Source organism: Oncorhynchus clarkii, chromosome 30 (assembly GCF_045791955.1).
Source record: "Oncorhynchus clarkii lewisi isolate Uvic-CL-2024 chromosome 30, UVic_Ocla_1.0, whole genome shotgun sequence".
Lineage (NCBI taxonomy): Eukaryota > Metazoa > Chordata > Actinopteri > Salmoniformes > Salmonidae > Oncorhynchus > Oncorhynchus clarkii.
In genome coordinates this window covers 46,121,780-46,146,676 of record NC_092176.1, presented here as the reverse complement: position 1 = coordinate 46,146,676, position 24,897 = coordinate 46,121,780, and the positions used below count along the sequence as shown (strand labels likewise).

Genomic DNA, 24,897 nt, shown 5'->3' with positions numbered 1-24,897 from the left:
GATAGCGGGGTGAACAGGCAGTGGCTCGGGTGGTTGATGTCCTTGATGATCTTTATGGCCTTCCTGTGACATCGGGTGGTGTAGGTGTCCTGGAGGGCAGGTAGTTTGCCCCCGGTGATGCGTTGTGCAGACCTCACTACCCTCTGGAGAGCCTTGCGGTTGTGGGCTGTGCAGTTGCCGTACCAGGCGGTGATACAGCCCGACAGGATGCTCTCGATTGTGCATCTGTAAACGTTTGTTGGTCTTAGGGGCCAAGCCAAACTGTTGCGCCTGCTTCACCACACTGTCTGTGTGGGTGGACCATTTCAGTTTGTCCGTGATGGATCAGGATCTATAGGCTACTGTATTTATTTATTTATCATCTTTCATAATATTAAGTATATTCCTTATATTTGCATGAAAATAAACTGTCCTCCTTTCACCATTTAAGTGCATAGAGGACATGTATTTTCCCCTGCTGTTTCGATAGAATGGACCATTATCATGTACCTTTAAGTCAAACAAATTTCACAAATACATGATTTTGTATATGTAAAGATGAGATTTAAATCAAGAATAGCCTGATGTTAGCCTATTACTTGTGAATGATGCCCAGCATGAGAAACAATGCTTTTTCTTTTTTGTTGCAACTTGTTCAATTCAAAGTCGCACACCTCAGGCCTATATGTTTTGATACGGTTTGTATCACAACCAAAGTAGCCAGATATCTTCTTAAAATTAAGAACATTAATCCTCTTTTACAAGGGGTGTAGAGCCTAAATGGGATACATAAGCAGCACGTGAGTTTCAAGTTTGGGGAAGATAATTTTCGCCATAAAACTGCACCTTTTTATAATAAAAGCTTTACATGTATAATCAAATTTGTGGTCACTTTTGGCTGACGAAAAGTAAATGTGGTTCATCAAATATCTTCAATATGCTCCTCGGAATCGGATAAGGATGCGCACATTTGCGTCCCCGATTTGTCTTGACTTATAGCCTGTGAGAAACACCCGGTCACGTGACTGAGAACCGTGTGAGAGACCCTTCGGTTTGCACCCAGTAATAAGGGCAGAACTCGGGGCCGCGAAAAGGCTTGTTTTTTTTTGTTTTTTAGAGTGCATTACGCCCCCAAAGGGGATGCCGCCATGAAATTCGAGGCATTATCAAGTGTTTTTCAAATTGTGAATGAGAGACTGATGTAGTGTGTACAGCCTGCGCAAAAAAAACACACAGCAGCGTCAAACAACCTTTTTCATCATTAGTCGCATCATACAGCCTTACAATGTATTAAAAATCTAAACACACAGCCCAACATGTTCTTAAGACCCGGCTAAAATATATAATGGATTTATTGTGATGGTGTAGGCTACATTACATAGATGTATTGTGATGGTGTAGGCTACATTACATGGATTTATTGTGATGGTGTAGGCTACATTACATAGATTTATTGTGATGGTGTAGGCTACATTACATGGATTTATTGTGATGGTGTAGGCTACATTACATGGATTTATTGGACTTTTTGAAATGTAGCGGTTCCAAAGGTCGGCATCATTGACTTGTAGGCTACGCGTGGAAGCCAGGAGATGCTGAATGCGTTTTGTTAGTTAACAGTCAATTACAGTGAGACAGTTATTTGCTTGACGATCACCGGCTGATGAAATTTCATGACTGACACAGCCCTACTTGGTACCAGTACTCCTTGTATACAGTCTCATTATTACCTCGTACCCCTGCACATTGACTCGGTACCGGTACTCCTTGTATACAGTCTCATTATTACCTCGTACCCCTGCACATTGACTCAGTACTGGTACTCCATGTATATAGCCTCATTACTACCGTACCCCTGCACATTGACTCAGTACTGGTACTCCATGTATATAGCCTCATTACTACCTGGTACCCCTGCACATTGACTCAGTACTGGTACTCCATGTATATAGCCTCATTACTACCTGGTACCCCTGCATATTGACTCAGTACCAGTACTCCTTGTATATAGACTCTGGTACCCCTGCACATTGACTCGGTACCAGTACTCCTTGTATATAGTACCCCTGCACATTGACTGTATATCTTGTATATCGTCTCATTATTACCTCGTACCCCTGCACATTGACTCGGTACCAGTACTCCTTGTATATAGTCTCATTATTACCTCGTACCCCTGCACATTGACTCGGTACCGGTACTCCTTGTATATCGTCTCATTATTACCTCGTACCCCTGCACATTGACTCGGTACCAGTACTCCTTGTATATAGTCTCATTATTACCTCTATTACCTCGTACCCCTGCACATTGACTCGGTACCAGTACTCCTTGTTTATAGTCTCATTATTACCTCAACTACCTCGTAACCAATGTACAATGATTTTGATACCGGTGCTTCTTGTGTATATTGTCTTGTTATTTTATTATTACTATTTGCTTTTTTTGCAAATGTTTCTCACTTTTTAACTCTGCATTGTTGGAAAGCGCCTGGAAGTAAGCATTTCACAGTAAAGTCTACACCTGTTGTGTTCAAGCAAATGTGAGAAATAAAATGTATTTTGAAATTGAGAGGGAGAGGGAAGCAACTGAAATGGTTTTAACTGTGTATGGGGGATGCTACACTGCTAAATCTACTGGTAAGGTTTAGCTCCTCTCTTTATCCCCCTCCACTACATTGCCATGGCAACAGCATGTTGCATAACCTTCAACAGCTGCAATATCTAAGGCCTTGTAGTCTGTTTCCATGGAAACCCTGCCCCCCCCCCCCCCCTCATGCTCGCTCAATTCAAAAGTCTTTATTGTCCTGGGAAACATACTTTAGCTGGGGGTTTTTTCTCTCTTGCTTTGGCAATCACACAAATTAACAGTCAACAACAACAACAACAAAAGATAGAAATGTCATTGAATGTGCTTAACAAAGTCACAAGGTGCATGGCCTCACTCTGTGTGCAATAACAGTGTTTAAACAACATTTTGGAATGACGACCTCTTCTCTAGCCCGCGCATACAATTATCTGTCCCTCAGTCGAGCAGTCAATTGACCTTTCAGCAGGACAATGACCTGAAACATCAGAACTAAATCTACACTGGCGTTGTTTACAGTGAATGTTTCTGAGTGGCCGAGTTAGATTTTTCCAAGTACATTTAAGTCAAAACTATGGCAAGACCTGAAAAATGGTTATCTAGCAATGATCAACAACCAATTTGACAGAGCTTGAAGAATTCTGAAAAGAATAATGGGCGAGTGTTGGACAATCCAGATGTGGAAAGATCTTCAGTCTTGTTCACACTGCAGGCCTTAATTATGGAGTGAGATCCCTGACCAAAGGTTGAACGTACGGATCCTTAGGCTCGTAAGAAAAGCTGTACGTATCGTTAGGATCGTAAGAAAAGCCGTACGTAAATTGTTAGGATCGTAAGAAAAGCCGTACGTAAATTGTTAGGATCGTAAGAAAAGCCGCACGTAAATTGTTAGGATCGTAAGAAAAGCCGCACGTATCGTTAGGATCGTAAGAAAAGCCGTACGTATCGTTAGGATCGTAAGAAAAGCCACGCGTGAAACGTGACATTTAATCTCAGAACATACAAACACCATGTTACGATGACAGACTATTTTAGGCTTGAACAATTGTGACGTACAATTATACCTTTCAGAGTTTAGGCAGTTTCATCTCACCAACAAAAAACGTACACCACACGGCCTGTGAGGATTATTACCTCGTACACCTGCACGTTGACTCGGTACCAGTACTCCTACTCTGAGCTACCTGAACAATCATAACACCGTATAAAACCCAGAAGTCAGGGAAACCTGAAAGGATCCTGCACGTTTTCAAGTTAAAAGTCTCTATGACTCCTCAGTTGAGTTTACTTCACGTTTAGGTAGCTAATGGAGTTGTTTACCAGCGTAAGTCTAGATAGCACTATCTGTATTATGTCTACAACAGTGCAGTTTCAGCCCGCTAGGTGTCTCTCCACAGCATGGACATATCTCTGGGTGACGTGGACATCCCCATGAATGCAACTTAATATGACACATTCAAAATTATACCGTCCCATTCTCTGGGCTCTGTCTGCAATCATAACCAGTAGTATCTACCAGGAATAATGACCAGTAGTATCTACCAGGAATAATAACCAGTAGTATCTACCAGGAATAATGACCAGTAGTAATCTACCAGGAATAATAACCAGTAGTATCTACCAGGAATAATGACCAGTAGTAATCTACCAGGAATAATGACCAGTAGTAATCTACCAGGAATAATAACCAGTAGTATCTACCAGGAATAATGACCAGTAGTAATCTACCAGGAATAATGACCAGTAGTATCTACCAGGAATAATGACCAGTAGTAATCTACCAGGAATAATGACCAGTAGTATCTACCAGGAATAATGAATCATAACCGGTAGTGTCGGCCGGGAATCGTGGCCGGGAATTGTGGCCGGTCGTGTCGGCCAGGAATCGTAACTGGTCGTGTAGTAGACCTCACAGTGAAATGCTGAATACAACAGGTGTAGTAGACCTTACAGTGAAATGCTGAATACAACAGGTGTAGTAGACCTTACAGTGAAATGCTGAATACAACAGGTGTAGTAGACCTCACAGTGAAATGCTGAATACAACAGGTGTAGTAGACCTCACAGTGAAATGCTGAATACAACAGGTGTAGTAGACCTCACAGTGAAATGCTGAATACAACAGGTGTAGTAGACCTCACAGTGAAATGCTGAATACAACAGGTGTAGTAGACCTTACAGTGAAATGCTGACTTACGAGCCCCTAACCAACAATGCAGTTTCATTCAGTCATTTGTCTGCGTTGCAGTAGGAATTAAATCTGAGAATAGAATCCATTTGTTTATTGAAATCCATGTGTGTGTTCTTTAGCCTATCACTTGAATTCATTGTTTCATTTTTAGGTTTTTCCAAATACAAAATAGGCCTTCAACTTGTAGGCGTTCGCAATTTAGGCGATCATTTTGGGTACTGGTGTGTTGTGGAATAATTGTTGAACTCTTATTTGTGTTCTGTAACTGTTTTTATCACGGGGCTCACAGGCCTCTAAATATAGCCTCTAACTAAATGTTAAACAGAATAGTTGATGAAGCACATGCAGTGGTGGATAGGGAAATCAAATCTGGCAATATAAACGGGCTGCAGATGGTCTTGACCATTTGGGACCCCTTGGCTATAACCTGTCCTGAGTTAAATAGCTAAGGACTTCATCAATATTTAGTTTTGTCTCATTTATTGATATGAATATAGCCTCTGCGTAATGGGGTTGTGCAACGCAAATGGTTTTAACAAGCCTCCATACAGAGTGGAATTCACTAATACAACAGTCAAAATGCCTAATATACAGTCCATGCTCCCAAATACTGGAACAAGTGCGATTCATTTGGTGACATGATCACCACAGTAGCCCCATGCGGCTATAAAAATAAATGATGCAATTATATGGTAACAGCATGGCATATTTACATAGTGGAATCGGCCTAAATGATATTTACTGTCTATCTTGTAGCTCAGGTGGTTATTCTAGCCTCTTCTGTGTCTTTTATCATTCTCACACGAGTCATTAGCTGAAGGCCCAAGCCTTTACGGCGCCATCTACTGGTGTAATGTCGTTATTGAATGCAGTTCTAAAACCAGCTCTCGACTTATTTTGGAAATGAAACCGGAAGCTGCGAAGCAACTCTAACTTCTGGGCCAGAGTGGTTTGGTCGACTAGCTAACTTCTGTTCATGTCCTTTACAGATGCCACATTACTGACCAAAGTTTGCGTACGCATAACAAAAGATGTAAGAATTGAAAGTGTAAAAATGTTCATTTATAGTCTTTATAATAGTTTTTACTGGCGGTTTACAGATCTAATGTAATGTTAACGTTACATGTTTCACGCATGTCTTTTAACATTCTGTAGCGACTGGCACAGACAGCTGTGTGTTATGTGTTCGGCTAGTAGGTGGTTGTGTTGTACTTACCAGTACCCAGTGTTCGCGGGGTCCGACATGCCAATCAACCTGCTATCTGCCAATCACAGGAATGCCTGGGATGTTCTGATGCCGGGCATCCTGGTGGTTGGCTGAGAGGCGTGGAGGGGGCGGGGAATTGGAAGTTAAGACCAGGTTTAGCCTTTGTTCTCTGTCTTACGTCTGGGCTTCACAAGAGAAGGTCACGGTTGGCTTGTGGGGTATCTTTCGTTTATTTGGCGTGAGCTAAGGCCAAACAGTAGCCTGTGTAAAGTTGGGTTAATAAACCGTCAATTCGTAAACTCAACCCTCTGTCTGGACAATTGTTCCTTTATGATCTCGTCAGGTCATGATAATACTTTACATGTGGATTTTCTTACGATCCTAACGATACGCACGTGCAACCTTTTTGGCAGCTATCTCGCTCCACACTTAATGATCAAAACAGTTTTGGACGACTGACTGTTCAAACAGCAAGTTCTAAGTGACCACATAGCTGTCATTTGCTGTCAAGGTTACACTAGTTGTCATAGTAACAACAGGTGTGTGTGTGCAGGGGCGTAGGCTGATTGGTGGTGGTGGTGCTTCCAAAGGTGACAACAATGGCTGCCGTGGACGTTTCCCAGTTGCTCTGACTGATCAAAATCACGGTCTAATAAGACTTAAATCCTCAAAGAATTGATCAACTTTCAGCTAGGTAACCACACCAGTCAACTACTAGCTAGGTAACCACACCAGTCAACTACTAGCTAGGTAACCACACCAGTCAACTACTAGCTAGGTAGCCACACCAGTCAACTACTAGCTAGGTAGCCACACCAGTCAACTACTAGCTAGGTAGCCACACCAGTCAACTACTAGCTAGGTAGCCACACCAGTCAACTACTAGCTAGGTAGCCACACCAGTCAACTACTAGCTAGGTAGCCACACCAGTCAACTACTAGCTAGGTAGCCACACCAGTCAACCACTAGCTAGGTAGCCACACCAGTCAACCACTAGCTAGGTAGCCACACCAGTCAACCACTAGCTAGGTAACCACACCAGTCAACTACTAGCTAGGAAACCACACCTGTCAACTACTAGCTAGGTAACCACACCAGTGAACTACTAGCTAGGTAACCACACCAGTGAACTACTAGCTAGGTAACCACACCAGTCAACTACTAGCTAGGTAGCCACACCAGTCAACTACTAGCTAGGTAGCCACACCAGTCAACTACTAGCTAGGTAGCCACTGGCCACAGCAGTCAACTACTAGCTAGGTAGCCACTGGCCACAGTAGTCAACTAGCTAGGTAGCCACACCAGTCAAGTACTAGCTAGGTAGCCACTGGCCAGAGCAGTCAACTAGCTAGGTAGCCACACCAGTCAACTACTAGCTAGGTAGCCACTGGCCACAGAAGTCAACTAGCTAGGTGATATAGCCCAGTGTTACATGGTGATATAGCCCAGTGTTACATGGTGATATAGCCCAGTGTTACATGGTGATATAGCCCAGTGTTACATGGTGATATAGCCCAGTGTTACATGGTGATATAGCCCAGTGTTACATGGTGATATAGCCCAGTGTTACATGGTGATATAGCCCAGTGTTACATGGTGATATAGCCCAGTGTTACATGGTGATATAGTCCAGTGTTACATGGTGATATAGTCCAGTGTTACATGGTGATATAGCCCAGTGTTACATGGTGATATAGCCCAGTGTGAGTCACCAGGTTTTTTGAAACGAGGCATGAGAAGACTATGGATTTGTTTTTCAATTAGGGTGTGCAGGGTGAATACGTGGTCTGTTGTACGGTAATTTGGTGAAAAGCCATTTTGTGATTTGCTAGTACATTGATTTCAATGAGTAAATGTAAAAGTCTGCTGTTAATTATTTTGCAGAGGATTTTCCCAAGGTTACTGTTGATATCCCACAGTAGTTGTTTGTCTCCACTTTTGTGGATTGGGGGGGGTTCAGTCCTTCGTTCCAAATATTGAGGAAGATTCCACAGCTGAGGATGATGTTAAAAAGTATAGCCAATTGGAATTCATATTTTATCATTTCATTAAGGATACCATCAACACCACAGGCCTTTTTGGGTTGGAGGGTTTGTATTTTGTCCTGTAGTTCATTCAATGTAATTGACGAATCCAGTGGGTTCTCAAGTCTATTTTTAAAATGTATTTTAAAATATTTTTAACCTGTTGAATCTATGGGGGCGCTATTTCATTATTGGATAAAAAAAACGTGCCCGTTTTAAGCGCAATATTTTGTCACGAAAAGATGCTCGACTATGCATATAATTTTGGAAAGATATAAGCATATAAGCTTTGGAAAGAAAACACTCTGACGTTTCCAAATCTGCAAAGATATTATCTGTGAGTGCCACAGAAGTCATGCTACAGGCGAAACCAAGATGAAACTTCAAACAGGAAATGAGCAGAATTTCTGAAGCTCTGTTTTCCAATGTCTCCTTATATGGCTGTGAATGCAGCAGGAACGAGCCTGCGCTTTCTGTCGTTTCTTCAAGATGTCTGCAGCATTGTGACGTATTTGTAGGCATATCATTGGAAGATTGGCCATAAGAGACTACATTTTCCAGGGGTCCGCCCGGTGTCCTTTGTCTAAATTGGTGCGTAATCTTCAGTTGCGGGCATTTTCTCCTGGGATTCAGGAGAGAAAGCACACTTCCACGAAGGATATATCATCGAAGAGATATGTGAAAAACACCTTTAGAATTGGTTCTAAACAACGTTTGCCATGTTTCAGTCGATATTATGGAGTTAATTTGGAAAAAAGTTTGGCGTTTTGATGACTGGATTTTCGTTTTTTTTTGGTAGCCAAACGTGACGCACCAAACGGAGCGATTTCTTCTAAACAAATAATCTTTCAGGAAAAACTGAACATTTGCTATCTAACAGAGTCTCCTCATTGAAAACATCTGAAGTTCTTCAAAGGTAAATTATTTTATTTGAATGCTTTTCTGTTTTTTGTGAAAATGTTGCCTGCTGAATGCTAACGCTAATGCTAACGCTAATTGCTATGCTAGCTAGCAACTGTTACACAAATGATTGTTTTCCTATGGTTGAGAAGCATATTTTGAAAATCTGAGATGACAGTGTTGTTAACAAAAGGCTAAGCTTGAGAGCTAGCATATTTATTTCATTTGCGATTTTCATGAATAGTTAACGTTGCGTTATGGTAATGAGCTTGAGATAGCCATCCCGGATCCGGGATCGTGAATACTAAGTGCAAAAGGTTTTAAAATGTATTTTTATCTAATTGGTAGTTAGTCTTGTCCCATCACCGCAAACTCCCATACGGACTCGGGAGAGGCGGGGGCATGCGTCCTCGGAACCACGACCCTACCAAGCTGCTCTGCTTCGTGACACACTGCTTGCTTAACCAGGAAGCCAGCCGCACCAATGTGTCGGAGGAAACACCGTACAACTGGCGACCGTGTCAGCCGTGTCAATTGTGCATCACCTCATGAATCTCCCGGTCGCGGCCGGCTGCAACACAAGTGCCTTAGACCACTGAGTCACTCAGAGGCCCAGAGTTCTGGTCGTCTTTAATAGTTGATTCTAAGATTTGCATTTGATGTGTGTTTTTGCTATTTGTTCTTTGTAACAGAGACAAAAAGATTGGAGAAGTGGTTTATCCAGAACCTTTGTTTTGGATAGATACGTATTTGTGTTTACTGTGTTCCAATTTTCCCAGAAGTGGTTCGATTCAGTGGATTTTTTTCAATTACATTCAGCTGATTCTCTCTCACTCAGACTCTAACCTGCTCTCTCTACCCCCCCCCCCCCCCCCCCCAGCTCTGCGTATTGCCGTGACAACAAGGTCCGTGTGGCGATAAAGAAGATCAGTCCGTTTGAGCACCAGACATACTGCCAGAGGACTCTGAGAGAGATTAAGATCCTGCTGCGCTTCAAACATGAGAACATCATCAGCATCAACGACATCATTCTCACGCCCTCCATCGATCAGATGAAGGACGTGTATCCTTTACCTGATGATGTCACTAAACCTGTTCCTCGCCACACACACAGAGAGACATGTACACACACTCTTCTCTCTCACACATACCCCACAGGAATGCTGTACCTCACATTCATCAGGACAGTAACGTAATGATTTCCAGACATTTGTTAGTAATGTTGTCACTTAGTCAGTTTCATCACAGGAATGTTGTCCTAACGTTGATGCCCGGCAACGTCCAGCCAATCAGAGAATGTTAGAGGGACAGTGGTCAGTTAGGTTTCAGGTCCTCCAAATACACTGAGCAAAACAAAACATTAGGAGCACCTGCTCTTTCCATGAGACTGACCAGGTGAATCATTAGGAACACCTGTTATTTCCATGAGACTGACCAGGTGAATCATTAAGAACACCTGTTCTTTCCATGACCGACTGACCAGGTGAATCATTAGGAACACCTGTTCTTTCCATGAGACTGACCAGGTAAATCCAGGTGAAATCTATGATCCCTTATTGATGTCACTGATTATATCCACTTCAATCAGTGTAGATGAAGGGGAGGAGACGGGGTTAAAGAAGGATTTTTAAGCCTTGAGACAATTGTGACATGGATTGTGTATGTGTGCCATTCAGAGGGGGAATGAACAAGACAAAATATTGAAGTGCCTTTGAACAGGGTATGGTAGTAGGTGCCAGGTGCAACGGTTTGTGTCAAGAACTGCAACTCTGCTGGGTTTTTCACGTTCAACAGTTTCCCGTGTGTATCAAGAATGGTCCACCACCCAAAGGACATCCATACAACTTGACACAACTGTGGGAAGCATTGGAGTCAACATGGGCCAGCGTCCCTGTGGAACGCTTTAGACACCTTGTAGAGACAACATGGACCAGCATCCCTGTGGAACGCTTTCGACACCTTGTAGAGTCAACATGGTCCAGCATCCCTGTGGAACGCTTTCAACACCTTGTAGAGTCAACATGGGCCAGCATCCCTGTGGAACGCTTTCAACACCTTGTAGAGTCAACATGGGCCAGCGTCCCTGTGGAACGCTTTAGACACCTTGTAGAGACAACATGGGCCAGCATCCCTGTGGAACGCTTTCAACACCTTGTAGAGTCAACATGGGCCAGCATCCCTGTGGAACGCTTTCAACACCTTGTAGAGTCAACATGGGCCAGCATCCCTGTGGAACGCTTTCAACACCTTGTAGAGTCAACATGGGCCAGCATCCCTGTGGAACGCTTTCAACACCTTGTAGAGTCAACATGGGCCAGCATCCCTGTGGAACGCTTTCAACACCTTGTAGAGTCAACATGGGCCAGCATCCCTGTGGAACGCTTTCAACACCTTGTAGAGTCAACATGGGCCAGCATCCCTGTGGAACGCTTTCAACACCTTGTAGAGTCAACATGGGCCAGCATCCCTGTGGAACGCTTTCAACACCTTGTAGAATCAACATGGACCAGCATCCCTGTGGAACGCTTTAGACACCTTGTAGAGACAACATGGGCCAGCATCCCTGTGGAACGCTTTAGACACCTTGTAGAGACAACATGGGCCAGCATCCCTGTGGAACGCTTTAGACACCTTGTAGAGACAACATGGGCCAGCATCCCTGTGGAACGCTTTAGACACCTTGTAGAGACAACATGGGCCAGCATCCCTGTGGAACGCTTTCAACACCTTGTAGAGTCAACATGGGCCAGCATCCCTGTGGAACGCTTTCAACACCTTGTAGAGTCAACACAGCATTGTGGAACGCTTTCAACACCTTGTAGAGACAACATGGGCCAGCATCCCATCCCTGTAGAGACAAACAGCATCCCTGTGGAACGCTTTAACACCTTGTAGAGACAACATGGGCCAGCATCCCTGTGGAACGCTTTAGACACCTTGTAGAGACAACATGGGCCAGCATCCCTGTGGAACGCTTTAGACACCTTGTAGAGACAACATGGGCCAGCATCCCTGTGGAACGCTTTAGACACCTTGTAGAGACAACATGGGCCAGCATCCCTGTGGAACGCTTTAGACACCTTGTAGAGACAACATGGGCCAGCATCCCTGTGGAACGCTTTAGACACCTTGTAGAGACAACATGGGCCAGCATCCCTGTGGAACGCTTTAGACACCTTGTAGAGACAACATGGGCCAGCATCCCTGTGGAACGCTTTAGACACCTTGTAGAGACAACATGGGCCAGCATCCCTGTGGAACGCTTTCAACACCTTGTAGAGTCAACATGGGCCACCATCCCTGTGGAACGCTTTCAACACCTTGTAGAGTCAACATGGGCCAGCATCCCTGTGGAACGCTTTCAACACCTTGTAGAGTCAACATGGGCCAGCATCCCTGTGGAACGCTTTCAACACCTTGTAGAGTCAACATGGGCCAGCATCCCTGTGGAACGCTTTCAACACCTTGTAGAGTCAACATGGGCCAGCATCCCTGTGGAACGCTTTCAACACCTTGTAGAATCAACATGGACCAGCATCCCTGTGGAACGCTTTAGACACCTTGTAGAGACAACATGGGCCAGCATCCCTGTGGAACGCTTTAGACACCTTGTAGAGACAACATGGGCCAGCATCCCTGTGGAACGCTTTAGACACCTTGTAGAGACAACATGGGCCAGCATCCCTGTGGAACGCTTTAGACACCTTGTAGAGACAACATGGGCCAGCATCCCTGTGGAACGCTTTAGACACCTTGTAGAGACAACATGGGCCAGCATCCCTGTGGAACGCTTTAGACACCTTGTAGAGACAACATGGGCCAGCATCCCTGTGGAACGCTTTAGACACCTTGTAGAGTCAACATGGGCCAGCATCCCTGTGGAACGCTTTCAACACCTTGTAGAGACAACATGGACCAGCATCCCTGTGGAACGCTTTCAACACCTTGTATAGTCAACATGGGCCAGCATCCCTGTGGAACGCTTTAGACACCTTGTAGAGTCAACATGGGCCAGCATCCCTGTGGAACGCTTTCAACACCTTGTAGAGTCCATGTCCTGATGAATTGAGGCTGTTCTGAGGGCTAAAGGGGCGTGCTAATATTGTGTGCAATCAGGCTAACACAACACTATAACATACTGAAGTTCACTACCGGTCAAAAGATTTAGAACACCTACTTATTCAAGGTTTTTATTTTATTTTTTACTATTTTCTACATTGTAGAATAATAGTGAAGACATCAAAACTAGGAAGTAACACATTTGGAATCATGTAGTAACCAAAAAAGTGTCAAACAAATCAAAATATATTTTATTCAAAGTAGCCACCCTTTGCCTTGATGGCAGCTTTGCACACTTGGCATTCTCTCAACCAGCTTCATGAGGAATGCTTTTCCAACATTCTTGAAGGAGTTCCCACATATGCTGAGCACTTGCTGGCTGCTTTTCCTTCACTCTGCGGTCCAACTCATCTCAATTTAGTTGGGGAATTGTGGAGGCCAGGTCATCTGATGCAGCAGTCCATCACTCTCCTTCTTGGTCAAATAGCCCTTACGCAGCCTGGAGGTGTGTTGGGTCATTGTCCTGTTGAAAAACAAATGATAGTCCCAATAAGCCCAAACCAGATGGGATGGCGTATCGCTGCAGAATGCTGTGGGAGCCATGCCGGGTTAAGTGTGCCTTGAATTCTAAATCAATCACAGACAGTGTCACCAGCAATGCACCCCCCCCCCCCCCCCCCCCCCCCCCCACACACCACACCTCCTCCTCCATGCTTCACGGTGGGAACCACACATGCAGAGATCATCTGTTCACCCACAGACTCCAGACCTAATGACAGATTTCCACCGGTCTAATGTCCATTGCTCGTGTTTCTTGGCCCAAGCAAGTCTCTTCTTCTTATTGGTGACCTTTAGTAGTGGTTTCTTTGCAGCAATTCGACCATGAAGGCCTGACTCACACAGTCTCCTCTGAACAGTTGATGTTGAGATTTGTCTGTTACTTGAACTCTGAAGCATTTATTTGGGCTGCAATTTCTGAGGCTGGTAACTCTAATGAACTTATCCTCTGCCGCAGAGGTAACTCTGGGTCTTCCATTCCTGTGGAGGTCCTCGTGAGAGCCCGTTTCATCATAGCGCTTGATGGTTTTTGCGACAGAGCTTAAAGAAACTTTCAAAGTTCTTGACATTTTCCGGATTGACTGACCTTCATGTCTTAAAGTAATGATGGACTGACCTTCATGTCTTAATGTAAAGATGGACTGTCGTTTCTCTTTGCTTATTTGAGCTGTTCTTGCCATAATATGGACTTGGTCTTTTAACAAATAGGGCTATTTTCTGTATAACACCCCTACCTTGTCACAACACAACTGATTGACTCGAACGCATTAAGAAGAAAATAAATTCCACAAGTTAACTTTTAAGAAAGTACACCTGTTAAATGAAATGCATTCCAGGTGACAACCTCATGAAGCTGGTTGAGAGAATGCCAAGTTTGCAAAGCTGTCATTAAGGCAAAGGGTGGCTACTTTGAAGAATCTCAAATGTAAAATATATTTTGATTTGTTTAACACTTTTTTTGGTTACTGCATGATTCCATATGTTATTTCACAGTTGTTATGTCTTCACTATTATTCTACAATGTAGAATATTGTATAATTCAAGAAAGAACACCAACTCATTCAAGGGTTTAAAACATTTATTTTTTTATCTATACAGTTGAAGTCAAACGTTTACATACATCTTATGGGTTGTGTTGGGGTTAAGTTGTTGTCCCGATCTAGTAGATTCCTTAACCCCTTGTCTCCTAGCTACATAGTGCAGGACCTGATGGAGACAGACCTGTATAAGCTGCTGAAGACCCAGCGCCTGAGCAACGATCACATCTGTTACTTCCTGTACCAGATCCTGAGAGGCCTGAAGTACATCCATTCTGCCAACGTCCTGCACCGTGATCTCAAACCCTCCAACCTGCTGCTCAATACCACCTGTGATCTAAAGGTACAGAACCCTGACCCCTGACCCTAACGCCCTGCACCGTGTCCTCAAACCCTCCAACCTGCTGCTCAATACCACCTGAGATCTACAGTTACAGGCCTCTGACCCCTGACCCTAACGCCCTGCACCGTGTCCTCAAACCCTCCAACCTGCTGCTCAATACCACCTGAGATCTACAGTTACAGGCCCCTGACCCCTGACCCTAACGCCCTGCACCGTGTCCTCAAACCCTCCAACCTGCTGCTCAATACCACCTGAGATCTACAGTTACAGGCCCCTGACCCCTGACCCTAACGCCCTGCACCGTGTCCTCAAACCCTCCAACCTGCTGCTCAATACCACCTGAGATCTACAGTTACAGGCCCCTGACCCTAACGCCCTGCACCGCGACCTCAAACCCTCCAACCTGCTGCTTAATACCACCTGAGATCTACAGTTACAGAGGCCCCTGACCCCTGACCCTAACGCCCTGCACCGCGTCCTCAAACCCTCCAACCTGCTGCTCAATACCACCTCTACAGTTACACCGCGTAACGCCCTGCACCGTGTCCTCAAACCCTCCAACCTGCTGCTCAATACCACCTGAGATCTACAGTTACAGGCCCCTGACCCTAACGCCCTGCACCGTGTCCTCAAACCCTCCAACCTGCTGCTCAATACCACCTGAGATCTACAGTTACAGGCCCCTGACCCTAACGCCCTGCACCGCGACCTCAAACCCTCCAACCTGCTGCTCAATACCACCTGAGATCTACAGTTACAGGCCCCTGACCCCTGACCCTAACGCCCTGCACCGCGTTCTCAAACCCTCCAACCTGCTGCTCAATACCACCTGTGATCTACAGTTACAGGCCCCTGACCCCTGACCCTAACGCCCTGCACCGTGTCCTCAAACCCTCCAACCTGCTGCTCAATACCACCTGAGATCTACAGTTACAGGCCCCTGACCCTAACGCCCTGCACCGCGACCTCAAACCCTCCAACCTGCTGCTCAATACCACCTGAGATCTACAGTTACAGGCCCCTGACCCCTGACCCTAACGCCCTGCACCGTGTCCTCAAACCCTCCAACCTGCTGCTCAATACCACCTGAGATCTACAGTTACAGGCCCCTGACCCTAACGCCCTGCACCGCGACCTCAAACCCTCCAACCTGCTGCTCAATACCACCTGAGATCTAATGTTACAGGCCCCTGACCCCTGACCCTAACGCCCTGCACCGTGTCCTCAAACCCTCCAACCTGCTGCTCAATACCACCTGAGATCTACAGTTACAGGCCCCTTACGCCCTGCACCGCGTCCTCAAACCCTCCAACCTGCTGCTCAATACCACCTGAGATCTACAGTTACAGGCCCCTGACCCCTGACCCTAACGCCCTGCACCGTGTCCTCAAACCCTCCAACCTGCTGCTCAATACCACCTGAGATCTACAGTTACAGGCCCCTGACCCCTGACCCTAACGCCCTGCACCGCGACCTCAAACCCTCCAACCTGCTGCTCAATACCACCTGAGATCTACAGTTACAGGCCCCTGACCCTAACGCCCTGCACCGCGACCTCAAACCCTCCAACCTGCTGCTCAATACCACCTGAGATCTACAGTTACAGGCCCCTGACCCCTGACCCTAACGCCCTGCACCGCGTCCTCAAACCCTCCAACCTGCAGCTCAATACCACCTGTGATCTAAAGGTACAGAACCCTGACCCCTGACCCTAACGCCCTGCACCGCGTCCTCAAACCCTCCAACCTGCTGCTCAATACCACCTGAGATCTACAGTTACCGGCCCCTGACCCCTGACCCTAACGTCCTGTGCAGAGACTGTCCCCTCTAATTGAAGCCGTGGATATTCAAGGCCGATCACAGTACTGCAGAATACGGTATACCCTGTTATGGTTGGTGGGGAAAATGTCTTTGTGGACAATCTTCATGTAAAAAATACATTTTTAGAATTCAATCGTGGTACCAATAATGGCATTAATACACCAGATGTATATCATGGAACAGATTATTTTAAAATCCTACAAAGAACCAGTTGGTCTGAGTATTGCTCTCTCCCCCCTCCTGCTGCTCTCTCCCTCCTCCTGCTGCTCTCCCCCCCTGCTGCTGCTCTCCCCCCTCCTGCTGCTCTCTCCCCCCCTGCTGCTGCTCTCTCCCCCCTCTGCTGCTCTCTCCCTCCTCTGCTGCTCTCTCCCTCCTGCTGCTCTCTCCCTCCTCTGCTGCTCTCTCCCCCCTCTGCTGCTCTCTCCCCCCTCTGCTGCTCTCTCCCTCCTCTGCTGCTCTCTCCCTCCTCTGCTGCTCTCTCCCTCCGCTGCTGCTCTCTCCCTCCTCTGCTGCTCTCTCCCTCCTCTGCTGCTCTCTCCCCCCTCTGCTGCTCTCTCCCTCTGCTGCTCTCTCCCTCCTCTGCTGCTCTCTCCCCCCTCTGCTGCTCTCTCCCTCCTCTGCTGCTCTCTCCCTCCTCTGCTGCTCTCTCCCTCCTCTGCTGCTCTCTCCCCCCTCTGCTGCTCTCTCCCCCCTCTGCTGCTCTCTCCCCCCTCTGCTGCTCTCTCCCCCCTCTGCTGCTCTCTCCCCCCTCTGCTGCTCTCTCCCTCCTCTGCTGCTCTCTCCCCCCTCTGCTGCTCTCTCCCCCCTCCTGCTGCTCTCTCCCCCCTCCTGCTGCTCTCTCCCCCCTCCTGCTGCTCTCCCCCCCCTCTGCTGCTCTCCCCCCCTCTGCTGCTCTCTCCCCCCTCTGCTGCTCTCTCCCCCCTCCTCCTGCTCTCATCACTAACAACCTCCTCTTCCCTCAGATCTGTGACTTCGGTCTGGCGCGTGTGGCTGACCCAGACCACGACCACACAGGCTTCCTGACGGAGTATGTAGCTACTCGCTGGTACCGGGCGCCTGAGATCATGCTCAACTCCAAGGTTAGCGCCACCTGGTGGTCAGACAGATAAATGCAATATCTCAATGCACCACACCAAGACACGAGACCAGGGGTTTTCAAACTTTCCATGCCCAGGTAAACCGGTGACCCAGGGACTGCGATCATATGTTAGTAAAAATATATATCACATCTTGTCTTATCAGATGAAAGTAGAAGTATTCAACATGTAACATTAATAGAATTGTTGGACAGTTTCATTATGTTGACCTTCCCACAGTTTATTGGAAGAGGAAGTGTAAACTCTAACATACCTTTTCTAGCTAATGTTGCTGTTTTAAAGCGTGCATGCTAACTGTACCTGTAGACTTCCACTCATTGCGCTAATGCTAGTTAGGTGGTTTCCATGAACCGACACAAACTTCTTTCATACTGGACAGAGACATTTGATTTATTATTTTATTTGAGACATTTGATTTATTTTAACCTTTTATTTTATCAGGGAGTCCGAATGACAGGAATTACACACATCAAAATGCAAACAGAAAGAACAACACACATCAATATAAATACAAAATGTAAGTAGAAAGAAGAAGTCATAAACACATTCATCAGTAATAAGGTCCTCATTCAGCTTTCTGAGTTGACCTAAAGACACCACAACATCACATTTGAAGAACATTTTGAAGATTGTTCCACAAATAAGGTGCAAGAAAACTACAAGCTGACTCAGTTAGAGAGCAGTGGAATTTCCAGAGGTAGCCATCCCTGAGATCGGGTATGGTTACTCGTTTGCCTAAAGTTTAGTAATGATGTTAGGTACAGTGGGACTTTTTTAAATGTTTTTTTTACAGATAAGTCGATATTGTTAACAGTAAAAAGTACAGGACTTAGAATCGACCTCTGAGGGACATGTTTCGTAATATCCAGGAACCCTGAATTTTTGTAAATTTGATATTTTTACCTCCTTTTTCTCCCCAATTTTAATCTTGTCTCAACGCTGCAACTCCCCAACGGGCTCGGGAGGTGAAGGTCGAGTTATGCGTCCTCGGAAACAACATGACCTGCCAAACCGCGCTTCTTAACACCTGCTCGCTTAACCCGTAAACCAGCCGCACCAATGTGTCAGAGGAAACACTGTTCAACTGACGACCGAAGTCAGCCTGCAGGCGCCCGGCCCGTCACAAGGAGTCGCTAGAGCGCCATGAGCCAAGTAAGGCCAAACCCTTCCCTAATCCGGACAGCGCTGGGCCAACTCCTCCCCTAATCCGGACAACGCTGGGCCAAACCCTCCCCTAATCCGGACAACCCCTCCCCTAATCCAGACAACGCTGGGCCAAACCCTCCCCTAATCCGGACAACGCTGGGGCAAACCCTCCCCTGATCCGGACAACGCTGGGCCAAACCCTCCCCTAATCCGGACAACGCTGGGGCAAACCCTCCCCTAATCTGGACAACGCTGGGCCAAACCCTCCCCTAATCCGGACAACCCCTCCCCTAATCCAGACAATGCTGGGCCAACCCCTCCCCTAATCCAGACAACGCTGGGCCAAACCCTCCCCTAATCCGGACAACGCTGTGCCAAACCCTCCCCTAATCCGGACAACGCTGTGCCAAACCCTCCCCTAATCCAGACAACGCTGGGCCAAACCCTCCCTTAATCCGGACAACGCTGTGCCAAACCCTCCCCTAATCCGGACAACGCTGTGCCAAACCCTCCCCTAATCCAGACAATGCTGTGCCAAACCCTCCCCTAATCCGGACAACGCTGTGCCAAACCCTCCCCTAATCCGGACAACGCTGTGCCAAACCCTCCCCTAATCCGGACAACGCTGAGCCAAACCCTCCCCTAATCCAGACAAGGGGAGAGCAGTTGACAGAGATCAGTCCACAGCGTACTAAATGGTATCCACGATAGCGTTCTGTTTTGCCTCTAACGATATTCATAAAAATAATTGTTTTCCATTTATTTTATTTTATTAAATGACGCAGATCCCCTGCAGTAGGGAGCCCAGTTTGAAAACCCCTGTATTAGACAACTGTTCAGTCCTGACACTATATAACACACCACCCCTGTATTAGTCTACACTACACACCACCACCCCTGTATTAGTCTACCCTACACACCACCACCCCCCTGTATTAGTCTACACTACACACCACAACCCCTGTATTAGTCTACACTACACCACCCCTGTATTAGTCTACAATACACACCACCACCCTGTATTAGTCTACACTACACCACCACCCCTGTATTAGTCTACACTACACCACCACCCCTGTATTAGTCTACACTACACACCACCACCCCTGTATTAGTCTACAATACACCACCACCCCTGTATTAGTCTACACTACACCACCACCCCTGTATTAGTCTACACTACACACCACCACCCCTGTATTCGTCTACACTACACCACCCCTGTATTTGTCTACACTACACCACCCCTGTATTAGTCTACACTACACACCACCACCCCTGTATTAGTCTACACTACACACCACCACCCCTATATTAGTCTACACTACACACCACCACCCCTGTATTAGTCTACAATACACCACCACCCCTGTATTAGTCTACACTACACCACCACCCCTGTATTAGTCTACACTACACACCACCACCCCTGTATTCGTCTACACTACACCACCCCTGTATTTGTCTACACTACACCACCCCTGTATTAGTCTACACTACACCACCACCCCTGTATTAGTCTACAATACACCACCACCCCTGTATTAGTCTACAATACACCACCACCCCTGTATTAGTCTACACCACCCCATCCCTATATTAGTCTACACTACACCACCCCTGTATTAGTCTACACTACACCACCACCCCTGTATTAGTCTACAATACACCACCACCCCTGTATTAGTCTACAATACACCACCACCTCTGTATTAGTCTACACCACCCCATCCCTGTATTGGTCTACACTACACCACCCCTGTATTAGTCTACACACCACCACCCCTGTATTAGTTTACACTACACCACCCCTGTATTCGTCTACAATACACCACCACCCCTGTATGAGTCTACACTACACACCACCACCCCTGTATTAGTCTACACTACACACCACCACCCCTATATTAGTCTACACTACACCACCCCTGTATTAGTCTACACTACACCACCACCCCTGTATTAGTCTACAATACACCACCACCCCTGTATTAGTCTACAATACACCACCACCCCTGTATTAGTCTACACCACCCCATCCCTATATTAGTCTACACTACACCACCCCTGTATTAGTCTACACTACACCACCACCCCTGTATTAGTCTACAATACACCACCACCCCTGTATTAGTCTACAATACACCACCACCCCTGTATTAGTCTACACCACCCCATCCCTGTATTAGTCTACACTACACCACCCCTGTATTAGTCTACACACCACCACCCCTGTATTAGTTTACACTACACCACCCCTGTATTCGTCTACAATACACCACCACCCCTGTATGAGTCTACACTACACACCCCACCCCTGTATGAGTCTACACTACACACCACCACCCCTGTATTCGTCTACACTACACACCACCACCCCTGTATTAGTCTACACTACACACCACCCCTGTATTAGTCTACACTACACTACACCACCCCTGTATTAGTCTACACACCACCACCCCTGTATTAGTCTACACTACACCACCACCCCTGTATTAGTCTACACTACACCACCCCTGTATTAGTCTACACTACACTACACCACCCCTGTATTAGTCTACACACCACCACCCCTGTATTAGTCTACACTACACCACCACCCCTGTATTAGTCTACAGTACACACCACCACCCCTGTATTAGTCTACAGTACACACCACCCCTGTATTAGTCTACAATACACCACCCCTGTATTAGTCTACAATACACCACCACCCCTGTGTTAGTCTACAATACACCACCCCTGTATTAGTCTACACTACACCACCCCTGTATTAGTCTACACTACACCACCACCCCTGTATTAGTCTACACTACACCACCCCTGTATTAGTCTACACTACACCACCCCTGTATTAGTCTACAATACACCACCACCCCTGTGTTAGTCTACAATACACCACCACCCCTGTATTAGTCTACACTACACACCACCACCCCTGTATTAGTCTACACTACACCACCCCTGTATTAGTCTACACTACACCACCCCTGTATTAGTCTACACACCACCACCCCTGTATTAGTTTACACTACACCACCCCTGTATTCGTCTACAATACACCACCACCCCTGTATGAGTCTACACTACACACCCCACCCCTGTATGAGTCTACACTACACACCACCACCCCTGTATTCGTCTACACTACACACCACCACCCCTGTATTAGTCTACACTACACACCACCCCTGTATTAGTCTACACTACACTACACCACCCCTGTATTAGTCTACACACCACCACCCCTGTATTAGTCTACACACCACCACCCCTGTATTAGTCTACACTACACACCACCACCCCTATATTAGTCTACACTACACACCACCACCCCTGTATTAGTCTACAATACACCACCACCCCTGTATTAGTCTACACTACACACCACCACCCCTGTATTAGTCTACACTACACACCACCACCCCTGCATTAGTCTACACACCACCACCCCTGTATTAGTCGACACTACACCACCCCTGTATTAGTCTACACTACACCACCCCTGTATTCGTCTACACACACTACACCGCCACCCCTGTATTAGTCTACACTACACCACCACCCCTGTATTAGTCTACACTACACACCACCACCCCTGTATTAGTCTACACTACACCACCCCTGTATTAGTCTACACTACACCACCCCTGTATTAGTCTACAATACACCACCCCTGTATTAGTCTACACTACACCACCCCTGTATTCGTCTACACACACTACACCGCCACCCCTGTATTAGTCTACACTACACCACCCCTGTATTCGTCTACACTACACCACCCCTGTATTAGTCTACTGTGTTAATGCTAGAGGCTCCTATGTGCTGTATTAATGCTAGAGGTTCCTATGTGCTGTATTAATGCTAGAGGTTCCTATGTGCTGTGTTAATGCTAGAGGCTCCTATGTGCTGTATTAATGCTAGAGGTTCCTATGTGCTGTGTTAATGCTAGAGGTTCCTATGTGCTGTATTAATGCTAGAGGTTCCTATGTGCTGTATTAATGCTAGAGGTTCCTATGTGCTGTGTTAATTCTAGAGGCTCTTATGTGCTGTGTTAATGCTAGAGGCTCCAATGTGCTGTGTTAGTGCTAGAGGCTCCTATGTGCTGTATTAATGCTAGAGGTTCCTATGTGCTGTATTAATGCTAGAGGTTCCTATGTGCTGTGTTAATGCTAGAGGCTCCTATGTGCTGTATTAATGCTAGAGGCTCCTATGTGCTGTGTTAATGCTAGAGGCTCCTATGTGCTGTGTTAATGCTAGAGGTTCCTATGTGCTGTGTTAATGCTAGAGGTTCCTATGTGCTGTGTTAATGCTAGAGGCTCCTATGTGCTGTATTAATGCTAGAGGCTCCTATGTGCTGTGTTAATGCTAGAGGCTCCTATGTGCTGTGTTAATGCTAGCCTCTCCTCTCTCAGGGTTACACCAAGTCTATTGATATCTGGTCTGTGGGCTGCATCCTGGCTGAAATGCTCTCCAATAGACCCATCTTCCCCGGGAAGCACTACCTGGACCAGCTCAACCACATACTGGGTACGCACAGACACACACACAGCGCAACCACATACTGGGTACACGCACACACACGCACACACACACACACACAGCGCAACCACATACTGGGTACACGCACACACACGCACACACACACACACAGCTCAACCACATACCGGGTACGCACACGCACGCACACAGCTCAACCACATACTGGGTACACAAACACACACACACACACAGCGCAACCTCATACTGGGTACAAACACACACACACACACACACACACACACACACACACACGCACAGCGCAACCACATATTGGATACACACACACCACACACAGCGCAACCACATATTGGATACACACACACACACACCACACACAGCACAACCACATACTGGGTGGGCGCACACACACACACACACACACACACACACACACACCACACACAGCTCAACCACATACTGGGTGGGCACACACACACACACACACACACAGCTCAACCACATACTGGGTACACACACAGCTCAACCACATACTGGGTGGGCACACACACACACACACACACACACACACACACACACACAGCTCAACCACATACTGGGTGGGCGCACACACACACACACACACACACACACACACACACACAGCTCAACCACATACTGGGTGGGCGCACACACACACACAGCTCAACCACATACTGGGTACACACACAGCTCAACCACATACTGGGTGGGCGCACACACACACACACACACACACACACACACACACACACACACACACACACACAGCTCAACCACATACTGGGTGGGCACACACACACACAGCTCAACCACATACTTGGTACACACACACACACACACAGCTCAACCACATACTGGGTACACACACACACACACACACACACACACACACACAGCTCAACCACATACTGGGTACTCACTCACGTTCAGGAAGACACATTGTTACTCACTATTCATGACATGTATCTCCGTCCAGTTTGTGTTCTTTTGCCCATCTTAATCATTTATTTTTATTGGCCAGTCTGAGAGATGGCTTTTTCTTTGCAACTCTGCCTAGAAGGCCAGCATCCCGGAGTCGCCTCTTCACTGTTGACGTTGAGACTGGTGTTTTGTGGGTACTATTTAATGAAGCTGCCAGTTGAGGACTCGTGAGGCGTCTGTTTCTCAAACTAGACACTCTAATGTACTTGTCCTCTTGCTCAGTTGTGCACCAGGGCCTCCTCTTTTCTATTCTGGTTAGAGACAGTTTGTGCTGTTCTCTGAAGGGAGTAGTACACAGCGTTGTACGAGGTCTTTAGTTTCTTGGCAATTTCTCGTGTGGAATAGCCTTCATTTCTCAGAACAAGAATAGACCGATGAGTTTAAGAAGAAAGTTCTTTGTTTCTGGCCATTTTTAGTCTGTAATCAAACCCACAAATGCT

General features: G+C 46.5%; 1 protein-coding gene across 2 annotated transcripts in view; it reads left to right on the top strand.

The window, feature by feature from the left end:
• LOC139389479 (mitogen-activated protein kinase 1-like) overlaps positions 1 to 24,897 on the top strand; it is a 58,761-nt gene that overhangs the window by 14,985 nt on the left and 18,879 nt on the right. For both annotated transcript variants that reach the window (XR_011629413.1, XM_071136270.1), the window contains exons 2-5: positions 9,769 to 9,951; positions 14,696 to 14,885; positions 17,669 to 17,785; positions 23,371 to 23,485. Coding sequence is in view for 1 of the 2 variants with exons in the window: in XM_071136270.1 (XP_070992371.1) it covers positions 9,769 to 9,951; positions 14,696 to 14,885; positions 17,669 to 17,785; positions 23,371 to 23,485 (605 nt within the window). In the remaining variant the exon portion in view is untranslated. The remainder of the gene's footprint in view (positions 1 to 9,768; positions 9,952 to 14,695; positions 14,886 to 17,668; positions 17,786 to 23,370; positions 23,486 to 24,897) is intronic.